The sequence below is a fragment of the Protomyctophum bolini genome (genome assembly GCF_963924005.1).
Source record: "Protomyctophum bolini genome assembly, chromosome: 16".
NCBI classification, from domain to species: Eukaryota; Metazoa; Chordata; class Actinopteri; order Myctophiformes; family Myctophidae; genus Protomyctophum; species Protomyctophum bolini.
In genome coordinates, this window is record NC_137877.1 from 35,225,504 (window position 1) to 35,245,549 (window position 20,046).

General features: G+C 43.7%; 1 protein-coding gene and 1 long non-coding RNA gene across 2 annotated transcripts; both read left to right on the forward strand.

Annotated features, from left to right (window-relative positions):
- Positions 1-4,401: 4,401 nt before the first annotated feature.
- Positions 4,402-10,080, forward strand: LOC308330561. The gene is made up of 3 exons (XR_013965498.1): positions 4,402-4,505; positions 4,823-4,946; positions 9,939-10,080. It is a non-coding gene; the product is annotated as an uncharacterized lncRNA (long non-coding RNA).
- A 2-nt stretch (positions 10,081-10,082) lies between these two features.
- LOC308330560 (exosomal polycystin-1-interacting protein-like) lies at positions 10,083-19,900 on the forward strand (the record flags this gene model as incomplete). The annotated part of the gene is made up of 1 exon (XM_080785483.1): positions 10,083-19,900. One exon carries the CDS (start codon positions 10,083-10,085, stop codon positions 10,860-10,862), a length of 780 nt encoding a protein of 259 aa, XP_080641609.1. The 3' UTR covers positions 10,863-19,900.
- Positions 19,901-20,046: the final 146 nt, after the last annotated feature.

The window sequence follows — 20,046 nt, forward strand, 5'->3', positions numbered from 1 at the left end:
AGGATTCGTGTCCTGAACGCTCCATTTATCAAGGTGTTTATACTGGAATAAGTTATAAGCCTGCGTTGAGACCCGTACCAGACCCCGATGATATCTATCAGCCATAGATTATACACAAGCATACTTTCCCAGAAACATTAACATTTTGACTGTACTTCCTACAATGTTAGTGTGTATACTGTTTCGCCGCTGCGCATGTTTGCAGGATACTGCTGCTACTAGAACTGCTATAAGTACTATTCACTACTACTATACCACCACTACTGATGCTGCTAGCCTGCTATTCTACTACAGTAATATTAACTATTACTACTACCAGTAAGACGCCCTGAGGGCGAGAAGCCACGCTGAAACAACAGAGCTTCTTAATATGGCACAGTTGAGAAGCAGGAGTTAAACTATTAATCGGGTGTCAGTGAAGTCAGATGTAGAGTTGCTGGCCGGCTCCATATATTATGCAGATCTAGTATGTCAGTCAAACCATGTATGGCTATCCAGGGTTTGATGAGTGATCAGTGTCGTGATCTCCATATATGGAGATCCAGGTGATGATAGTCAGCTCCATATATGGAGATCCATGTGTTGTACCAACTTGGTTCATTTGCAAGTGTGACTCGCGTCGCGGCAACCACACTGATTATCATGAGACTGTCACAATATGGCCACATTCCCATATATTTCTCCTGTTTTTCATTGACCAAAACACAAAGCACAATGAAAAACCGGTATGGCCAAGGTTCATGGCCACAGGTATGGTTCATATCTATCAGCCTGCCATAGATTATTATACACAAGCATACTTTCCCAAAAACCTTTTTTTCTTTACTGTAGGCCTACTGGCGGAGCGTGACTGAGCGACAGACGGGTTTTGCAGGTTTTCAGAGTACAGTACAGTCGCAACTACTGCTATTACGTGTTTAACCACATGAACTCTAGCATCCCTATTCTTGGCATGATGGCATAATTGGCAGTTTAGTGAAAATAGGCACACAATTGACAAACAGATCTACAAACTTGCGAGACATTGTAGGTTTAAGTAGTAAAAATAACAGCTGGAATTGTGCATTTGATTTGTACACTTCCAAAACTTCGCTTGCAAAGCCCTTCAAGATGAATTCCACAGAAAATGATCAGGGATAAAAACAGGACAAGTTGGTACAAGTGCAGTAAACTGCAGGATGTACTGCTTAGTGCTTGTGCATTTCAGAAAACAGCCATTCCTTAATAGAAATTGTAGCAGATCTGCAAGCTTGTAGTTTGGCTATTTATTTTGCATTTATTTTACATCAGTACAATCAAGTATACAAGTATGTAGACCTACCTACAGTATAGGGCTTACGTGCTTACTTGGTCTCTTTCTTGGTATTGTTTTCAGTGTAACAACATTTGGTGGAATAAAAGGTGTTTTACTTTTAGAACGACAGGAGCTCAACAACAGGAGCTCAAGAAGAAACGCACACACACACACACACACACACACACACACACACACACACACACACACACACACACACACACACACACACACAGTGAATGTTAACACAAAAACACATTAACCACTAGACACAGTAAACTGGACCGTGTTGGCTCTGTCCTTGGACCACTTTTTCCTTATACACAAAGTCTCTTTGCCAAAATAGCAGATCTACAAGCTCACAACGTGTTGCAGACGCATGTATGTACACATATCTGTGGCTGAAGTTTCCCAGAGGATATAGATGCCGGGATTCTTTTTAAATAACGCCTCCCTCTGCTCTGTGAGTGAATGTTTGATGGCTGGGGTTTAATACGTAACGGGACAGACAAGACAAGTTAGACAACGGACTTCAGCTTGGTTGCCATGGGTACCACACAACACGAGGGGGGGGGGGGTGAAAGCAAAGGGAGAAAGAGGCAGCCTAGGAGGAGGAGGAGGAGAAAAGCAGAGTAGGACGGACGGAAACAGTGAAAGCCGGTTGAAACGTAGTCATACAACGGGTTATATAAACTTGGCTTTACATACAGTGGACATCCTATGAGCTCTCTGCTACAGGGAGGTGTTCCACACAGACAGGACCACACTTCATACCGGAGACTGAGGTACAGGGAGTGTGTGTGTGTGTGTGTGTGTGTGTGTGTGTGTGTGTGTGTGTGTGTGTGTGTGTGTGTGTGTGTGTGTGTAAAGAAAACAATGCTGTTTTGGTCACTTTGTGGTCCTTGGAATTCAAACGAAAGTAAAAGAATAACACCTTGGCTTGTCACTTCAGATTTGATCAATGGAATCAGATTGCCAAGCCTTTAAGCACTTGGATCAAAAATAGCAGATCTGAAGCTCAGAGCAGATCGCAACACACTGAGCTAGATCGGATATTTAGTGTAGAGGGAAAATAGGAGAGGGCTATAGACCACCATATATGAAATATAGGGTTAACCGGTTAGAGAGCTTATCCATTTTTGCTTTGGGGCCAAATGATGAGATTGCTGTGACTTCTTCTTAGTCAACACTGTTAATGTGAATGTTGAAACCTCTGTCATTTTGTGATAATAATGCGAGCAGTCAGCTCTGAGAATTCTGGGAAAAATAGGCCTAGTGATATGTGCCTCGGAGGCCCTGTATATCGTAATAAAAAGTACAGCTGGTTCAGCTTCAAGGGCAAGATATTTGAGAGGATGAGAACATTCCCAGGTCGACCTTATTTGTGCAACTCTAAAATGTGCAACCCCATCCCCTCTTTCACCCTCTCGCTGTCTAGCAGATATGCATCAATAAGTATCCATGCAATTTCTTGTCCATGCAAGTGTTAACCACTTGAACTCCAGCATGCCTATTCTAGGGAGAATAGCATTCTACAAGCTCATAACTTGTCACAAACAATAACTACACATAGCGAGCTTGGATGGATTGTGAAGTACATGTAGGGAATGATACATTAACCCAGGTGAAGAAGTTCAAGTATCTTGGGGTCTTGTTCACGATTGAGGGGAGGACAGAGAAGGAGATTAGCCGGGGAATCGGAGCGGCAGGGACGGTATTACAGTTGCTGTACTGCACTGTTGTGACAAAAAGAGAGCCTTTGTGATGATTGGGGGGATTATCTCGGATCGACTACTTCAGTCTTGACATACAACATGATGTGTGATGATGTTGCTTTATTATTATGACTCTGAGTTTTGTAAGTAAAGAAGAGTTGTGTTTAATGTGTGTCATGGTCCACTGATTCACAATAGTAGCCTACTTTTAAACAGAGAGAGAGAGAGAGGGAGGGAGATCTTTACCTGTACTATATTTTTACCTGCACTTTGAGATTTTTCCTGTACTTTTAAACAGAGAGAGAGAGAGAGAGAGAGAGAGAGAGAGAGAGAGAGAGAGAGAGGAGGAGGTAATGTGTCTAGTTATAGTGAGAGTAGAGGGGGCCCAAGGGGGGTCATCAGCCTCTTTTGTTTGAGTGTGCTGGGTCGTTACAACAACAGATCAACTGTATAGGAATGTAACCATTTATTTGAGTGAAATGATAGTTAATATATACAGATTTATACTTTAAAAAATAGTTGAACAAAAAAAATATATATACAACGCTTCTTCAATACTAGCAGCAAAAAAAGTTGAACAAAAATATATATACAACGCGAGAACTAGTGGATTTAAGTGCTTAAAGACTAGCTTATGATTAACTATAAGATCATCAATTTAAAATGACCTTGATCTAGGTTCATGTTAGCAGGGTCTAAAACTGAGCAAATATCAAGATAGATCTTTCTCTAGAGATATTTCTCTAGTCACAGAAGGGAAGGAACTGAAATATATTGTATTTGTGGTGAAATGGAGCCATGCAGCAATCAGCAAATTATCCAAAATAGCCTCAATATTACTAACACGAGTTATCACTCTGTTGTATATTTTTATTTGCCTAATACCAAATGAAAAGTTTAACAACTAGTATCAGTATCCACAATTAATTTAACGATATAAAAACATGTAGAATATATATATATATATATATATATATATATATATATATATATATATATAGCCGATCTCGTAGGCTTCTGAAATTATTGTCTCCCTATCCACATTTGAGAGGCTAGCTCAGTTGACTTAAATCAAGCTCAAAATACTTTTTTACATCACGCTTTTACATCACTCTGAACCACTAGACAACTACCAAGAACTAAATTACAGTCAAATTTGACTTGACTTCTCAAGTCAACACCAGTAGGCTATTAACACTAATAAATAATCTATGGGTTCTGCATGGTAGTACTGGAGGCGTAGTAACCTTTCTCCTCCAGAAGAGGGCAGTACACAACATCATATTGTTATTAGTCACTAACTTGAGGGAGGAAAAATGTGGGGCACATGCCAGAAGAGGAGGAGAGAGGGAATGAGAGGGAAAAGATGAGAAAGAAAGAGAGTGAGTGAGCGAGTGAGAGAGGGAGGGAGGGAGGAAGAGAAATGGAGGAACATGCGTAGAGAATGGACAGAGTTTGCGTCTCTAATGCTGTCAGAGCTGAGAACTGTACAGACAGTAAGTCATATTATCTTTATTTCTCTCTTTTGTGTTTCGCTCTCTCTCTCTCTCTCTTTACATCGCATACTCTACTATATTTCTCTTTCCGTTTCACTCACTTTATTTCTGTCTCTCTGGTTCTCTCAACTTATCTTGCTGTGATCTCTATCTCCCTCTCTCTCTCTCTCTGTGTCTCTCTTTCTGTCCCGTCTCTAGTCTTACTGTCTTACTCGTGTCTTTCTCTGATAGTCTCTCTCTCTCTCTCTTTCTCTCTTTCTCTCTCTCTCTCTCTCTCTCTCTCTCTCTCTCTCTCTCTCTCTCTCTCTCTCTCTCAGCCAGAGGTTCAGGTCTTACAGACAGATGTGCGGGAAGCAGTGAGTGAGAGAGAGTGCAGACACAGGAGTGCAGCAGCAGCAGCAGCAGCATGATGCTTCCCTGACAGACACCACTATCCTTCCTGTAAGTAACAGTTATGCGGACTGCAGTCAGCCTCATCCTATGGAACCGGTGATGTTATTTATTAAGATTATTTACTTATTGCGCCTCTCATTGTCTCTTCTCCGCTATTCTCTGAGGCCACATTTCGTTATTGTATCAGACAAAGGTGGAACAAATGTATAACAATAAGCATGTATTTCCTCCTCATTTCCCCTCCTCTCCTCTCCTATACAGTATGCACTTGACATTGCTATTTGCTATACATTGATCGACTGCATTCAACTGTCTCTTAATCTATCAGAAGTCGCTGGTCTCTCTCTTACTGTAACAAGCTGCCACATTTCACAAAATGATCATTTGTCTGTAATGTATAAAGCAATTAAGGCACGTTTATTTGTATCAACATTTCATCATAACCACTTAAAACCTATTATGGATAACCAGAGTTTTCTGTTATAGTGGGGAAAGCTTTTGCAGAAAATGCAACACGTTGTGAGCTTGTCAATCTGCTATTTTCTGTGACAGCTTTCTCCACAATATGGATGCTGGCCTGGGGTTTAAGTGGTTAAGACATTACATCAATAAAGACAGTGCAAAAATAAACGGAATATACAGCAACAACAACAACAACAACAACAACACTAACAACAAAAAGTTAAGATTACAATTGCAATGCAAAAGTAAGATTAAAGAAGAAGAAAGGTAGCAGCAAACAGAAAGGTTTTCAGCCCTAATTAATAAGAGCATAGCTGCAGTTTTCTGGGGGTTTGTTCCAGATATGAGGTGCATAGAAATTGAACACTGCTTCTCCAGGTTTAGCTCTGATTCTGGGTTCAGACGACCTGAGAGGTCTGCATGGTTCATGTCATGATGTGGTACAAGATGAGGGGAAATAACAATTTGTAAGGTGTAATGCAGGATCAACGCATGAAGGAGGACTTGTAGTGACGAGAGAGAGAGAGAGTTTATCTCTTTTAGTTGAAGAATTAGAGAAAGGGAGAGAGAACAAGACAGAGAGAGCACAGCTACAATTTGTATTTCTAGACTGATTTGCTAATTACACCTTTTAGTCATAATCATTAGTTTACTGAGGAACGAATATTTATTTATATTATGCATGGATTTTATTATTGTTGATTGAAAAAATTCCAAATGATTTACAGTTGATTTATTGCACTGCAAAATGAGAGGGACGTAAGAAAAGAGAAAGGGAGTGTTGAGAAAGAGAGGGAATAAGCGAGAGAGAGAGAGAGAGAGAGAGAGAGAGAGAGAGAGAGAGGATTAGGGTGGGTGCTTGCGGCTGCATGTGGAACATGATGTCAGAGGAATGCCTTGTTCCTTTAACAGGCTGGAGACGTCTAGCGCTGCACCTCTCTCTCTCTCTCTCTCTCTCTCTCTCTCTCTCTCTCTCTCTCTCTCTCTCTCTCTCTCTCAGCATCCGGTTCTGCAGCTGGAGCCCGTTTCAGGGATTAGACTGACGGAGCAAAAAGGAGAGAGGGAAAGAGATGACACCGACAGACAGAGAGACAGAGAAGAGAGATGAGAATAGGAGAGAGAGAGAGAGAGAGAGAGAGAGAGAAAGAGAGAGGGAGGGAGGGAGGGAGAGTGAGAGGGGGAGAGTGATAGAAGGTGAAGGAAGGAGAGCGGTGAAGAGGGATAACCAGAAGGATTGGGTGTGGGAGAGAAAGGCTGAGACCTGAACAGCTGGAGAAAGGATGACTAAATGATGAGTGAAACTATAGGTGAGAGAGAGAGAGAAAGACAGAGAGACACATGCACAGAGAGAGAGAGCAGGTTGAGAGGTCATACACAGTCAGTGTAGATATCCATTTGTAACCATCTTTCACAAGTGAAATGATCACTGAGGATCTTTTCCCCAAGTACCATTGGTCAGTGCGCCTTATAACTAAAAAGCCTAACTAAGCCTATATATAATCCTCATAACGAAGGATATGGGCCTAACCTGTCTGCAATACTGGGCCGTCAGACTAATGGCGAGCCCCCGATGTGAGTGTGTACCGGCGGATGTGTACATAAACACTGTGCTGCTGTAAACGGAGCAGGCCGTGTGTTTATGAAAGGCTCCACAGTATAACATGACTTCATACTTGAATGGAGAGCAACACTGAAGAATGAGAAGGAGACACTATTACAGGGGCGGCCAACCTTCTTAGACAAAAGATCACTTTGTTCAGACTGCAGGCAAGAACTGATCTTCAGGAGGACTGACTGTCCACACTTATTATTTGCAAGTGATCAGATTGGATCGCCGACCTTCCTTCCTTTCTTTGCTGTGGCAACGACGTAATTAACCTATACTGTAGGACGGTGTGAGTAACGTCGTACTACAAATCTGATTCAGCAAAATCAGTTTGCATGAGTTTATTTTCATATTTTCTTCTGTGCAGACTTGATGAAACAGAACTGAAAACTGAGTGTGAACATAGCTTCTCAACCCTGAAGTAGAGAGCCAGATGGGATGCACCTGCAGGTGTCTTTAGTTTGTACACTCTCTATGCTCGTTTGGACTACCAGAATTTAGTGAACCGTGCCGTGCCATGAAGCGTATTTCACAGGTTTTGGATTTGTTTTCATTACGTTGCGACTCGGTTTCAGAGTAGAGTATAGATGTAGTGCTACTGTACTGCTAACCCTGAGTTCTGGAGAACTCAGAATTTGTTATTTCCTAAAATATCAGATATAGCTGATCTACAAGCTCACAATGTGCCACGTATTTAATGCTATACCTCCTCCTTCAGGGGTGGTTGTGGTTATAATGGAAACATCACACAACTTCACGGTTTCTAGAAAGTTTCTGGTCCTGGAAGATTCTGGACAGTGTAAATATTAACAGAAATGTTTGATCTAGTACTAAGTACATTTCGATGCCAATACTTTCGTACTTTTTGAATTCCTTTTATTTGTAATGGAGTAGTTCTACATTGCAGTATTGATACTTTTACTTAAGTAAAACAATTGAGAACCTTTTCCACCACTGATAACCTGTGGGTTCACTTTGGCCCTGAACATTAATAAGCGATCCAGAATTGACTGCGCGCCATCACGGCAGTGCTGAGCACAAGAGGAGGGCTGGCCTGGCACTGCGGGCGTTCATAAACCCCGTCATGGGCACCAGAAAGCACCCTGTGGATTTGTTTCCAGACATGCTCTCAGACAACCCAGTACATTTTGTCCTGCCACCCTGCCAGTCAAAACACTGGGTAGAGAGAGAGAGAGAGAGAGAGAGAGAGGGAGAGAGAGAGAGAGAGAGAGAGAGAGAGAGAGAGAGGAGAGAGAGAGAGAGAGAAAGAAGTAAGTTGTTGACTCTGGAAGTCAAGGCGGTTTATTCATCCCATTTCTCCTCTGCTGCTAAACGATAGAAGAAAGACGCCACTGTTTTATTTTTCCTGAGTGATTTTAATGTGGTCGGCCGCTAGCTGCCTTTTCCTTTTTTCTCTCTTTTTTTTTAGCCCACTCTCCAGCCAAAGCGCAGGCACTTTTATGGACAGCCGTATGCCATCGGCAGTAGCTCGGGGCCTGGAAGGACCTCTGGCCCTGTTAAAGCTGGGAAGCAAAATTGGTCTGAATGACGTGGGAGGGAGAGAGAGAGAGAGAGAGAGAGAGAGAGAGAGAGATGTGGGCTGGACTGGAAACAGTGCTGGTTTCAGCCTCATGCTGGTCGCTGTAACGCTTTAAAAACACAGATGTAAATCAGACACAGGTTACCATAGGACAGAGAGAGAGGGGGGGAGAGAGAGAGAGAGGGAGAGATGTTTTTTAATTCTAAAAGATTCCTTTTTAATACATAAATTACTAGGTAACAATTTGGGGGAGAAATGCATACACCAGAAAAACAAGAAAACAAAATGCTAGACAATAAAACAGTAGTCTACTATCAAAATGAAAATGAATCTCCATTATCTCCCACCGTACACAAAACCATTCGCACACTTCAAGACATGTGCTCTGTGTTTTGTAATAGGCGTGCTCAGCCCTAACACTGAATTCACGCCACAAGGGCTTGAGCCTGAGGGACATGCTCCTAAATAAGCCAGTTTGTGGTCCAGTGAGAGCTCTCTCTGCTGCTCCGAAACAGATCAAAGCGAGCAGCTGTGCCCGGTAGGAGGGCTCACTGACAGAGAGGACAAGACACTCGATGCTTGTCCCTAGCCGATTGTTTGTAAACAGACTATGCAGTACATTGGAGGTATAAGAAATTGACCATGTATAGTTGCTCAACCTTGATTCATCTCACATCTACTGCTACTGCTAGTATAAAACCTCACTAGCAGTGGACTACTGCTTGCTGCAGTAGTCCATTTCTGTCCTTCTCAGGCAGTCTTGAAACGCAAAGTTTAACTTTTGTTGGCTCGATCGGCCCCGAAAGTGACAGTCACTATACTTGACAAGGACAATCCTTATAAACTTTGCCGCTTTCTGTTGCTTATTCTGTAGGGCTCACAAATTATGAGTTAGGCTTAAGGGCAGGCCGACAGCAGATCTCAGCAGATCTCAGAGAAAATGTAAGTAGACACGTGAGCCACTGAGGACAGTATGTGAAAGCAGAGTAGGACAGTTAAATCATTCCTGAGTTCAGATCTCATCTGACACAGCTAGCTAGCGGATACCAAATCAGGATGTTTGGTATTTGTACTGTCAATATGTTATTTATAGAACAGGGTGTGTCTGATACTGTGACCATATAGCCAAAATAAAAACCTTATTTCCGGCTCCTCCTGGCTGCATGCATGTTGAAGTGTGCGTGAGTAAGACACTTGATTGAGTGATGTTTTTATCGACAAAAACGCATAATATAACATACCGGTATATTTATTTTATACATATCTGTCGAAAGGATAAAATGCTAAAAAGCGTGAGAGACACGCTCCTATGTGCTGCTGCTCCTGCATGTGTGAATGTGTGTGAAGGGGTGAACTGTGAATGTAACACATTGGATAACTGTGCTACTGTGCAAATGCACCATTTGTTTACCATTTATTATTTCTGTTTCAGGTGCGGTCGCGTGTTCAGTCGCTGGGTGAAGATGTAGTCCGTTTGGTCACCATTTGGAGTATGTCTTTCATCAGGATCCCCTCTGCCCTGTTACCGTGCTTACTGTGGCTGTCCTTCCTCCCGCCCCCTGTCGCCCCAACCACGATGGCGACAGACACCGCTCCCCCGTCCAGTTCCGCCTTCGCCTCCTCCTCCTCGCCCTCCTCCTCCTCCTCCTCCTCCCTCCCCCGGCCGGCGGCCAACACCACGCTCCTCTTCGTCAGCGGCGTCCACGGGAACAGCCTGCGCAACTGCACCTGCTCCGCCCCCGTCAGCGACTGCAACGAGCCTCTGGCCAACCTGCTGTGCAGCTGCCGCACGGTCCTGCGCTCGGCGCTGCCCTCCGCGGGCCTCCGGGAGCCCGGCGGGCTGACGGTGTGGCTGCGGGAGCCGTGGGTGCTCGGCGAGCTGCTGAACAGCAGCACCGTGGGACACCTGCGGCTGGCTCTCTGCGGCGGAGGGACCCCGGTGGCCAGCCAGTACCTCACTCTGTTTGGACTCAGGACTCTGACCGTCCACAGCATGGCGCCGGGGGCACCACACCCCTACCAGGAGCTCAACCTGGACCCCACGCTGGGGGCGGCCACAGAGGGAGGGAACTCCCTGGACACTGACCCCGTCCTCTCCCCCGATCCCCCGGCATCTTCATCGTCGTCATCCTCCTCGTCCTTCATCCTTCACGTGACATTCCTGGATGTGGCCGTGTTGAACGGCCTCTCCACCCTGAAGTCATACAGCGTGGTGGGGCCGCCCGTTTCAAACCTTTCACAGGAGTTCCCCAACCTGCCCCTCCCCCTCCCCGTCCCATCCCCCGCTACCCCCCAGGATGAGCACGCGAGTCCCAGGGACCCTCAGCTCAACTCGCTACTCACCTTTGTCTACTAAAGCCTAGTTTATTCTCCGAAAATTGCCCGCCTACGAGATGGTGATGGATGCGGCACGCTGTCAGGCCATTTTGCGACCGTCATGTAACGAAGTATTAATCTGGATTTATACTTATTATGATGGTTGCAAAATAGAGAAGACATCTTCAAAAAGAGAGACGTCCGCTCACCATTCGATCTTTGTCTCCTTGGGAATGCTGAAACCTTGAGAAGACACGGGAGGGACGGAATTGGTTGGATTTGGATCTCAGATTAGCAGTGGTCTTTCTCACCATGAGGTTTCTCACCATGAGCTAAAAGTGATGCTTGTCACTACGAAGGAACGCTTGTGATTGTTGGGTTGCAGCAAGTCTCTCTGGATGAGAGCATCCACTTGATTATTCAAATGTAAACAAGGAATGGATCAATATTTCCACTTCCTTTTTCTACACGCTGCTCTTGGGGAGCAAGGAGCTAAATGGAAAATAATTCACATGATTTTTTTCGGCATAGAATTCCACTAGAAGCCGTTCTCTGTGACTTCTGGATGTCAGTGCACATTGCGTCAAAGGGAACACAAAGTGCCACATGTTGTGTTGTTCACCTGCCTGTGGTTTTGAACGCAACGTTCCAAACATAATTTGATGTTTTCTCAGACAGACACACTGTCTACTAAGAAACGTATGCGTGTTCACACAGCGACAGCCTACAAGTAATTTTCAATGCAAGCCAGCGGCATGAAGCTACAGGGTGACACCCAAGCCACTGCATGGCGGCCAGGGCGAGCCACAAATCAAAGTTGAGCTGGTCTCAACGTTTTTCAGGGCTCCACTGATGCATTGAACCATCATTCAGTAATATGTTTTCCACCCCCTCTTCTCCCTAGTCAAAAGCGCACTCTGTTCCATAAATGGAAGAAAAACTAACTATAGCTCTCTGTGTTATTTAACCCCTTTCATTTGCGCAGTGTGGCTTGAGCAGCACTTCAACTGCGACTCGGCAGCAATGAAGCTGGCCAAGTTTGTCATTTTGTTGCTTTTGTCGGCACTTGTGTGAACACATGCAGTAGCCTACGGGTTCTTGAGGTTACCTCTTTCTGACCTGCTCTCAGCATGGCTGTTGCCACAGTGTCGTACCTTAAACCTTAGGAATTATTTGGTCCACAAAGATTATTAGGTCTACAAAGATTCACATTTTTAAGATCCCGGTTGTCGGTTTAATGAACATTGACGTGTCAACTAGAAAGCTTCGGTTTGACAACCATGGCAGATCTTGTGTTAAATTAAACTTTTTCTTGAACCAAGAGATTTGGTGTAGACTAGGGATAAAAGAAGGGGGCCTGGTATAGATCAATGGGTGACCCCCGGTCAAGGACGTAGTATAGGGTTTCATGTGGTTAACCTGCTACTGCGGCTACACACACACACACACACACACACACACACACACACCTACCTGATGCAGATCACATGCAGGGAGTGTGTTGACATGTACATATTGTCACTGTCTGGCACAAACCTTGTATCTCCATATTTCAAAGTTTTTATGTTTTTCATAAATGAATGCCCAGTTCAACAGTGGCACACAAAAGTAGAGAAAATTGCTTATAGACTAGCTCACAATTGCGATGTTACTATTCGCTATTTCAGACAAAAGTGTTTAAGTCTGTCTGTGGGTTTTAGAAACATTGAACCAATGAAAGTGTTGGAACACTTTCCCATTTCCTGAAAAGTTAACGTTTTGGTCATACAGTACATGGTTTGTACCCCGACAGCAGGTACAGTAAGGCTATGTTTTGGTATGAACAGGCTGTTCTCGTTGTTTCCGTAGCAACCGAACTCACAAAGAAAGCAGTGATGTTAACAAGTTATAAGATGTCCAGCTTTCCAATAACCTGGCTGCCAATAAAACCCACGGAGAACAGGATATGCCATGGTAATATTACGTGAGTAAAGACTTCAAAAGTAGTTTAAAGTAGCCTATAATTACGATGTATAATTTATTTTTGTAAGGCAGTAGTCAGTACTCAAGTAAATGTACTAAGTTACTGTCCACCACCACTGGCATTACGTAATGACAGTATCTCTTCACAGACAACTTGGATATCCCAAACACTACTGGAATGCACTGTAATTGTGCATGCATGCACCACTCATTGCATATACTGTAGCGCGAAGCCACGTCGTTAAATCTTATACACACTGCACATTCCATACGCAGGGAAACTCAATGCGCTTTTGTGGCAAAAGCTTAAGAAGATATTGTCGCTGTCAGGCAGAAATCTGACATAAATCACATCACATTAATATTCTATTTTATACTCGATTCTGAAAATGTTTGCCTATAACGACATGGCCAAAATAGGGAGTGGAAAATGGTCTGTCTGTGGTTTATAAATAATGAACAACAATAAGAGCTGTGGATATTTCATTGGATCCATTTTCATTTTCCTTTTTAGGATATAGGCCAACAAGTTTTCCACCTGACAGTGACCATATGATACTCATCCCTACATTGAAATGTCCCAAGTCCAGTGTCTCGTCAAGTCACATGGTGTCATGGTGGCCGCTCAAAGCCAGCAGTACCAACACCAAAACCTTCACGCATGTGTCTGAATGAGCAGATAGCTAGCTACAGTATATCCCCAAATATCAGAGAGAGAGAGAGAACAAATCCCATCCAATAATAATGTATTACCTGTTAGTGTAGTGGTATCTTGACATCAAACTCACGACTGCTCGTATAGTGTGGGACGGGATGTTCCAGACCGCACTTGCAGTCAGCGTGATCTCCAACGCACCTGCAGGTGCTGTCGGAAGATAAACTGCAGCAGATTACCTCCAGAGACAGACAGAGGAGATCTGGAGTGTAACCAGTCAGTGCAGGGTGGGGTCAACTGGATGGAGCTCAAATCATAGTCCATTATTTATGGTCGGTGGGGATACGTTTTATCCCTGTTGCTGGTTAGACCTGAATTATGTAATTACATGCATTTCCTTTTGGGAAATGTAGACTGTCAAATATATTACATAATATCCCAATGTTACAATTGAATTAAAAACAGTTTAATTAGAAATGTACCGGTAGGTCAACCACATACACACCGGCATCCCTATTTTGGCAAAACAAATATAATTAAACTTCTGTTTTGGTTTTTGTTCGTATTTTGACAAATGAAGCCCTGATGACAACACAAACTGATTTGTTTCACGGAGTAGAAATTAGGCTTGATGGAAGACATGGGATGGATGTACACAGAACAGTTTTTTACACTGAATCATTTTAGAGCAGTTAAGATTTTAACCACGCTAACTTAGCATATCCCTATTCTGGCACGAACATTCTGCCAAAATTGCAGATCTACAACAGCTATTTTTGGAAGACATTTGTTGTAGATTGAAATACTGCAGATGTTAATGAATACATTTGAACTACAGCAGTACATGATACATCTGCAATGTCTGTAATGCTATAGAGATGGTGCAACAGATTGGATAGTACATGCAGCGCCATCTTTATTGTAGTTCAGACATCATTGCAATTACACCTCTCTGTCAGGAGAGGGAGACAGCGGACAGAAACTATATGTATTGTAGCTTTAAAGGGAAAGGGTAAATTACATTGTTTGTTGTGTTTGTTGTAGGGGGTGAGATCAGTGTGCAGGGTTAACAGCTGCATCACAGCTGCTTCACACGCACGCACGCACGCACGCACGCACGCACGCACGCACACACACACACACACACACACACACAGAGAGAGAGGGAAAGGAAACATTACAAGCTACATTACGTTACACGCTTAACCACGTCCCTATTATAGGGCAAATATTCAGTGAAGAGATTTGATGGAAGTAGAGAAATCCAGTATAAATCAGTCTTTACTGTGGCCGAAAATACATTTTCAACGGTTGTTCTTTGTGTCACGAGTACACACAGAATATTATGGTATATTACCATAAAGTGATGTAATTTTTATATAGAACTGAGCTTCACACCAGCAGATAAAGGCATCAGTCTGCATGAATGATGAATCAAGTGCATGAATAGTTTTGATTTGAAATATTCGCTGGCGAGTATTTCACATTTTTGTATGGATCATTCGTCAAGGTGTGTAGGCCTTCACTTTAAGAGTTGGTTTGAGGGACTGACCTATTGCCAAAATGCCACAGGTTCCATTTGTCTGTCCTCTTCCCTGTGTCTTATCAAAGTGTCAAGTCAGTGAAATGACTATACAATTCAAAATACAGCTTATTATTACACATATCTCCGGCACGATCCTTGTTCACACTGATAACTTATACTAAACTGGTGGATGATGGCTGGCTGCGACGTACTGCGCCTGCGGTTAGCCTGTGCTAACTACCAGATAATATTTGGCTCGTCCCCATAGCAACGTGAGAGTTTTGGGACGAAACCGTCTAACTGCTTTACACCGAATGTTTTCAAGTGCGTCGTTGTGAAGTAACGTCTCCGCCAGTCTAACACACTGGTCTTTGGCAAAAGTACACAGTAAAATCCTTGGTGTATATTTGCAATTTAGAGAGTGTACAAATGGAACCTGATTGGTCCAGTTGGTTCTATTTGTACACATCTCTGAGTTAACGGAACACGCAGGAGGCGGTCTGACGGACGGACGGACAGACAGACAGACAGACAGACAGACAGACAGACAGGCATGTGTTTGGATAAGAGACAGGCAGACGGATCAGTGGGTCTGAGATGTTTCTGGAGTACAGCTGCTGCCTGCATTCTCTCTCTCTCCCTATCTCTTTCTCAGTGTGTGTGTGTGTGTGTGTGTGTGTGTGTGTGTGTGTGTGTGTGTGTGTGTGTGTGTGTGTGTGTGTGTGTGTGTGTGTGTGTGTGTGTGTGTGTGTGTGTGTGCGCGCGTGCAAGTGCACTGTGTTCTCCCAGTCTTATTGAGTGCAGATGTACTAATAAAACATGTTGTTTTGAGGCAGCATGCAGGTTTACTGTAGATCAACGGGGGGCCCGGCGTGAGGGTCCCTCTCTGAGCCGCCTGTAAATCTCAACCCTCCTGGATCAGAACCACTGGACTAGAGCTTCTGCTGGGTCAGAGCCACAGAGGACAGGCTCTGCTGGATTCCAGTAGTGGTGTTGGTTCCTCTCGGACGTTTGAATTCCGAGCTAGGACCCCCATAACCGTGAGATTGGAACCATTTGTTCCATTTGCACACTCGCAGAGTTATTACAGACCTGTAAGGAATGATCCATTTTGGTTCCTGTCAGACACTCATAAATAACCCCTTCAAAGGGGCCCGCTGGGCGTCCCCGAACCTCACATTAAGAACCACTGGTTTAGAGGTTGTGTTGGAGCAGAGGTTCTGTTGACTGAACAGAGGTTGGATTAGAGGTTGTGTTGGAGCAGAGGTTCTCTGTTGACTGCACAGAGGTTGGATTAGAGGTTGTGTTGAAGCAGAGGTTGAACTGTTGACTGAACAGAGGTTGGATTAGAGGTTGTGTTGAAGCAGAGGTTGAACTGTTGACTGAACAGAGGTTGGATTAGAGAGATTGTGTTGGAGCAGAGGTTCTGTTGACTGAACAGAGGTTGGATTAGAGAGATTGTGTTGGAGCAGAGGTTCTGTTGACTGAACAGAGGTTGGATTAGAGAATTTTTATTTATTTTTTTATGTCAAAAATAGCAGACGTACAACCTCACGTCGCGGCACAAAGTGACGCTATGTGAGCTTGTATATCTGCTATTTTTGAACAGCCAACATATAAATGGATAAAGTGTTTTAAATGATTGTGATTCTGTATTAACTTCCTTCGCTGGGGAACCCCCCAAGGGCCCCCATTTAAGAGAAACACTGGGTTAGACCCTCGGCTTGCCACGTGTGCTGAATTTGCCCCAGAACGTAACCCCCTTGCACTCATCTGAGTCTATAAGCAGCCATCAGCTGAGTGAAGCACTAAAAGTGATTCACATCCTATCGCTTCTTGTGCCTGTATGAGTAATGACAAATCATTAAAATCCCCTTGATTCATGATTGATTTTGTGATTTTGAGGATACTGGGGCAGCAGTGGCTCATGAGGTGGAGCGGCCACATCATGGGAATCGGTATGCTCCCGGTTCAATCCTGGGCTCCCCTGTGTTAGTGTCGAAGTGCCCTTGAGCCACTGAACCCCTAGCCTCGGAAACCCAGACGTTTTTATTTCCAGGGAGAAAAACAACTGAACCCCTAACTGCTCCGATGTGCATGCAGGTTGGTGCCTTGGTTTCCTCTGCTGTGAATGGGTGAATGTAATTGGTGTGCACATTTCTTGTGTGGTTTTGTATGCGGTTTGTTAGTACTACTGCGGTTCAGGTGGTACTGTTATTGTTGTTACTGCGAGTGTGGTCTAGCCAACTCGGGACTCCTGGATCGCTGCCCCCCACACTCTCATATCCAACATCAGAGTCCATTTTATTGCCTCTAGTTCTGGTTGCCTGACACAGTGCCCTGCCAGCCTCATCCTTCTCTCTCTGATGTGGTCCGTCCATGTGACACCTAGTGCCATTCGAAGAATTCTTGAATAGACTCAGGGCTCTTTCCTGTTGGGCATGTCTCAGCCCCATACAGCAGTACTGACTCCACAGTAGCTATGAACAGCTGCCTCTTAAGGTATTCTCCCATGTCTGATTTCCACACTCTCCTCATCCCATGCAAGGCATTCCAGGCAAGTGCTCTCTGGATCTTCAGGTCCTGTTCTGTTGAAGCAGTCCAGGCCCTGAGATATTTGAAGTCATCGACTGTCTCGAGCATCGACTGTCAGCAGTGGCAATGGTTTTGTCCTCTGTGTAGACTGTCATTACCATTGTTTCCGATCTTCCTGCACTCCATTTCTATTACCAGTAGTAGTTCCCTTCCTTTCTCTGCTGCATGTATCTGAGATCAGGGCGATGTCGTCTGCATAGTCGAGGTCAGTGACCATGATAGGGTGTATGCGCCTTGACTTCCTCGGGACCAGAGTGAACCCCAGTGTGAGCCCCACGTTGTGAGCTTGTAGATTATTTTTTGTGACGAGATTTGGTGCAGACGGAAAACAGCGGTCCAAGTATACAGACCCAACTAAGTGGTTAAATTGCAGTCCGCAGAGAACAGAAAACAGGGTGTGAAGAGTCATTAAAATGAGAGGCCATGACCCTGTAGCACACTGAACCCTCACTCTGCCTCTTTCTGTCTACAGTCTCTCTTCCTTGGTATCTCTGTCTTTACATCTACTTTCTGTGTTTGTGTCTTTTTATGTTCTTCTCTGTCCAACACTCTGACTGCCACCCCCCCCCTTTCTTTCTGGTTCCAGCTCATTTCCTGAGAGAAAGAAAGAGAAAGAGAGATTGTTAAGACTTCTCGCAGTCTTCAGCCAACACTTCTTCAATGTGGTGTGTGTGTGTGTGTGTGTGTGTGTGTGTGTGTGTGTGTGTGTGTGTGTGTGTGTGTGTGTGTGTGTTTGTGTGCGTGCGTGCGTGCACGCGGAGTGCAGTGCAGGGGCAGGGTTAGAGTTAGGGTTTGCACGCTTGGGTGTGTCTTTGTACAGTAGTGTATGTGCAAACATGCTTCATCCCCTCCTACCTTAATATATTTACAGTTAAGAGAAAGCCGCAGTTGTTCTGCCATGCTGTGCTCATGGTTATACCCAGGGCTCGATTTGTGAGGAAACGGGTGGCGGTGGGCAAGTTGTGAACTTGCCCAGTCTTTCTGTGGGTTTTATAAATATTGAACCAATGAAACTTTGAATAAGAGCTTTGTACTAAACTTGTGTCCAATCGACAGTGACGATATCATACACGACCTTCATTATTTATAACAGTAAACTATGTGTTATTTGAGGGTCTCTAACATAATATTAACAATGATGATAATAATAATAATAATAGCTCAGATTTATATAGCACTTTCTAAGTACCCCAAGTCACTTTACAATACATAAAAGAAAAGGAAGGAACCAACTTTATTAAGAAAATCTAAAACAATAAAAAGTGCTAGATTAAAATTGATGAAAGATTCAGCATGTCTTCTATAGCGGTGGTTCGCAAACTTATTTTCTTGCTTGAGACACAATAGTCTCCCCTGGACCCAATGGTACAAAAATATATTATGATTAACAACCGATGACCTATTTATAGTAAAAGAAATGGTTTAGGAACCACTGTTCTATATGAATACCAGATGAGTCCTTATAGTGACTGTTTGGCTATAATGGCTGTATGGTAACTTAGTGGAGCCAGAAGTGTCCCATTAGTTCCTGCCATCTGGTGTGCTGGTGAGCAGCGTGCTGGACTGTGTATAATGGTTTTCAGACAGGATGTTCAGACAGACTCCGCACATTTGTTACAAGCCTCCAGTCAGCTTACAGCTCACGCTCTTAAAACCTCTGGAACATTCCGCCATCAAACCAGCGAAATGAGGTCATTGGCTATTTGGCTCCTGACATCACATATACACACACATGCATGCACACGCACGCACGCATGCGCACGCACACACACACACACACACGCACGCACGCACACACACACACACACACACACACGCACACACACACACACACACACACACACACACACACACACACACACACACACACACACACACACCTAAGCTTTCATTTGTTTTATTTCTTTTGATGTTTTTTTTTAACTAGACTATAGCACCTTACCTACTTGTTTCAGGGAATGTAATGATTCAAAAGTAAAATAAAAAGGGTACCCGTTTGTTATTAATGTCCATAACCCGGGGCTGTACGCCTTAAGATGTGTGTGTACAAATTACAATAGAGTTATTTACATTCTATGTACGACATGTTTGATGAGTCATCACTGAATCTTACGACGTTTAATGAAAGGACTGTGGATTTGGACTTGGTTTTGATAGAATTAATTTGTATATAATTTGGTTTTTGTCATTGAAGATTTTTTTATAAAAATGGGAAGCTTGTTTCTTTATCATGAGTCTGACGTGTGGACTATGTGTTGTCCACAAACTTATTGCTGCTGTATATTGTGTAACAGTGCCTAATTAAAATTAAAATATTTTTTGTTTTAAGGTTTGAAATGCAGTCTTCAGTCTTGATGTCATTTATATTGGGCAGAGCATACATCATAAACATATAGTGTCACACTGCAACACAACATTGGAACTAATACTTATACATTATGCCCACGTATAGTGCATCTGGATATTGTTTTATTTTGTTTTTTAAGA